General features: G+C 44.8%; 1 protein-coding gene across 1 annotated transcript; it reads right to left on the reverse strand.

Moving 5' to 3' along the window:
- Nucleotides 1-1,170: 1,170 nt before the first annotated feature.
- Nucleotides 1,171-1,542, reverse strand: LOC140164574 (uncharacterized). Its single transcript, XM_072187880.1, has one exon. The coding sequence runs from the start codon at nt 1,540-1,542 to the stop codon at nt 1,171-1,173; it is 372 nt and encodes a 123-aa protein (XP_072043981.1).
- Between the last annotated feature and the right edge of the window lie 1,337 nt (nt 1,543-2,879).

The raw sequence follows: 2,879 nt of genomic DNA on the forward strand, positions 1-2,879 counted from the left end.
GCTACAAAAGTCGCCTTTTGGTCTTTTGTTGGGATGGCCTGTATAAATTTGGTAAATACATCAGTCATCACCAACACATTCTCTACATTATTGGTTCCTGGCTCTAGGACAGTGAAGTCGATGGCTACTACTTCTAGAGGCCTTTTGGATGTAAAAGAGCCCATGGTTGGGTGCAACTTCTTTCCAGCCTTTGCCAGCAGGCATCTCTGACAAGTGTTGCAATAGGTGGCAATATCTTGCACCATGTTTGGCCAGTAGCAACGCTGGAAAGTGAGAGCTGTGGTCTTCTCTATGCTTTGGTGACCAACCTCATCATGCAGGGCTTTTAAGACTCTATCTTTCAAGACCTTGGGAAGTAGAAGCTGTTTACTGGTCTTCCAGCCAACGTGATGTTACGATATAGCACCTCATCTTCACATGAAAGCTTATGCCACTGACGAAGAAGATTTCTTACGTCCTTCTTTTCTTTTCTCATCTGCCTCGCAGTTGGTTTCCACTGTTTCCAATAATACATCATCCTTCTAATTATGGGGTCTGACTTCTGCAGGCTTGCACGGTCTGATATTTGTAGAGATGGAATTACCTGGATTTGCGGGACAGTTCTGAATTTCTTCCAGCCTGAAGACTTCTTCTATCCTGGAGCAAAGTGTCTCCGGCATCACAGTAGTAATTCCACCAAACTTCACTTCCTGTTTTCCTGTGATGGTGGAGTGCTCTTCTAGCCGCTGGACTTCTGCTCCATGATCTGTCTTCCTACTCAGAGCATCCACATTACCATTATTCTTGCCAGGCTTGTATTTTATTGTAAACTGAGCAAGTTCGGCCTGCCATTTCATCTCTTTTGCTCCAAGTTTTGCAGTAGTTCGAATATAACTATTAAAGTGGGTTGTTATCGGTGAACACCACAAACTCTGACCCGATGAGATAGTCCCGAAATTTCTGTGTCACTGCCCAACGAAGTGCGCATAATTCTAGTTTCATTCTGCTATAATTCTCCATGTTCTTCTCATTTGGTCGTAAGCCTCTGCTACCATATGCTATGACGACTTGTCTGCCATCTTCTTGCTTCCGAGAGAGAACTGCACCAAGCCCGTAGAAGCTAGCATCAGTTTCAAGAACAAATGGTCGCTTTAAGTTCGGGTACCCAAGAACTGGAGCAATGGTGAGTCTTCATTTGATTTCATGTACTGCCTTAGTGCAATCTTCATTCCAGGCTTCTGATACTGGAGGTTTCGGCTCAATGTTGGAGTGCTTGTTCTTCTTTTTCTTTGAAGGTCCACCAAGCAAGTAGTGTAACGGTGCAGCTACTTTTGCATATCCTGGGACAAATCGTCGGTAATATCCACACAGACCTAAAAATCCACGAAGTTCTGTCTCAGTAGTTGGAATCTTCCATTCTTCAACTGCACGAATCTTCTCCGGATCTGGTAAGATGCCGCCTCCTGACACTAGATGTCCCAAGAACCGCAACTGTTTCTGAAAGAGGTTACATTTTTCTGGCTTCACCTTCAGGTTGAATTCTCCTAGCCTTGTCAATACCATATTCAGTCTTTCCAGAGTCTCTTTGAAAGTTGACCCAAAACGAGTATGTCATCCAGATAGATGAGGACTCTCTGGAAGTTCTGATCTCCAAATGCAAGATCCATCACTCTCATGAAGGTCGCAGGAGCATTGCATAAGCCCAATGGCATTCTGATGAATTCATACAACCCTCCAGTCCCTGCTCTGAATGCGGCCTTCTCTCTGTCTTCAGGTGCTACATGTATTTGGTGGAACCCATGTGCTAAGTCAAGGCTGCAGAAGTATTGTGTGCCGTTAAGTGCATCCAATGCTTCTTCAATTTGGGGCAAAGGATAAGCGTCATGGACACTTTACTTGTTGATAGCTCTGTAATCAACACAGAGTCGAAGCTTTCAATCACGTTTGTGCACCAGCACAACTGCAGAAGCATAAGGAATTGATGAAGGCTGGGAGATGCCCTTTTGAATGGACTTCTGAAGGTAATTTCGCAATTCATCCTATTGATGTGGTGGAATTCGTCGGTGGGGAACTATCACAGGATAGTCATCAGTAAGGGTGATCTTGTGCTGAATCTTAGTACAATAACCAATATCAAAGTCGTCCGTCCTAATCATAATGCTTTTCCAGAAGATCTTCCAGATCCTTCAGGTTCTCTGGACTCGAAGTCACTACTTCTGCTACTGTCATCCTCTCAATGAGGTTTGCTATTAGGCTCTTTGAAGATGACGTATTTGATGGAGGCTGGGAGTCCACTACTACTTCGTTTTGGCTGACTTGATGGAGGAAGACCTGTGGTTCTGCTTCTGCTGAATACAGACTTCCTATTGGTGTCCTGGGTTGCACAAAAATGTCACCATTGCTGAAGTTAACCAGCTGTGCAGACACTATCCCATCTGGTGTTACATTGGTAAAGACTGGGGTTAACATGAGTCCATTCTGAAGCGTGTGGGTTTGATGCTCCTGGATAATGGCATCAAAAGCTTTCTGTGGTTTTATTGTTGGTACTAGCCGGTATTCGGACTGGTTTGTCTCCAGCTATTCTTACTTGAGCTTTCATCTGGTTAACCGATGCATCATCTTCATCGTATAGTGCAAGGATATGAGCCCATTTGCGGTTCTCTGCAGACTTCGTGATGAAGTTATTCCCCATCTCCTGTCGCAGGAGATAATCCTTTATGAAGGCAGCTGACTCCTTTGGTGTTCGGGACCGCAGAGCCAGATGACCTCTGACATGAACAAACCAATCCTGGATAGTGATATCACCAGCCTTTGCTGGTTTATCCTTGAAAATATCCAGACGCCGACCACGGGACACGTATTCTGGTGGTGCGGATGTTTTCTTTGCCTCCTCCATTACC

This window comes from Amphiura filiformis, chromosome 11, assembly GCF_039555335.1.
Source record: "Amphiura filiformis chromosome 11, Afil_fr2py, whole genome shotgun sequence".
Taxonomy (NCBI): domain Eukaryota; kingdom Metazoa; phylum Echinodermata; class Ophiuroidea; order Amphilepidida; family Amphiuridae; genus Amphiura; species Amphiura filiformis.

Bases quoted from the DNA above. Each gene is read 5' to 3' on its own strand.
- LOC140164574 (XM_072187880.1), bottom strand. From the start codon at position 1,542: ATGGTATTGACAAGGCTAGGAGAATTCAACCTGAAGGTGAAGCCAGAA.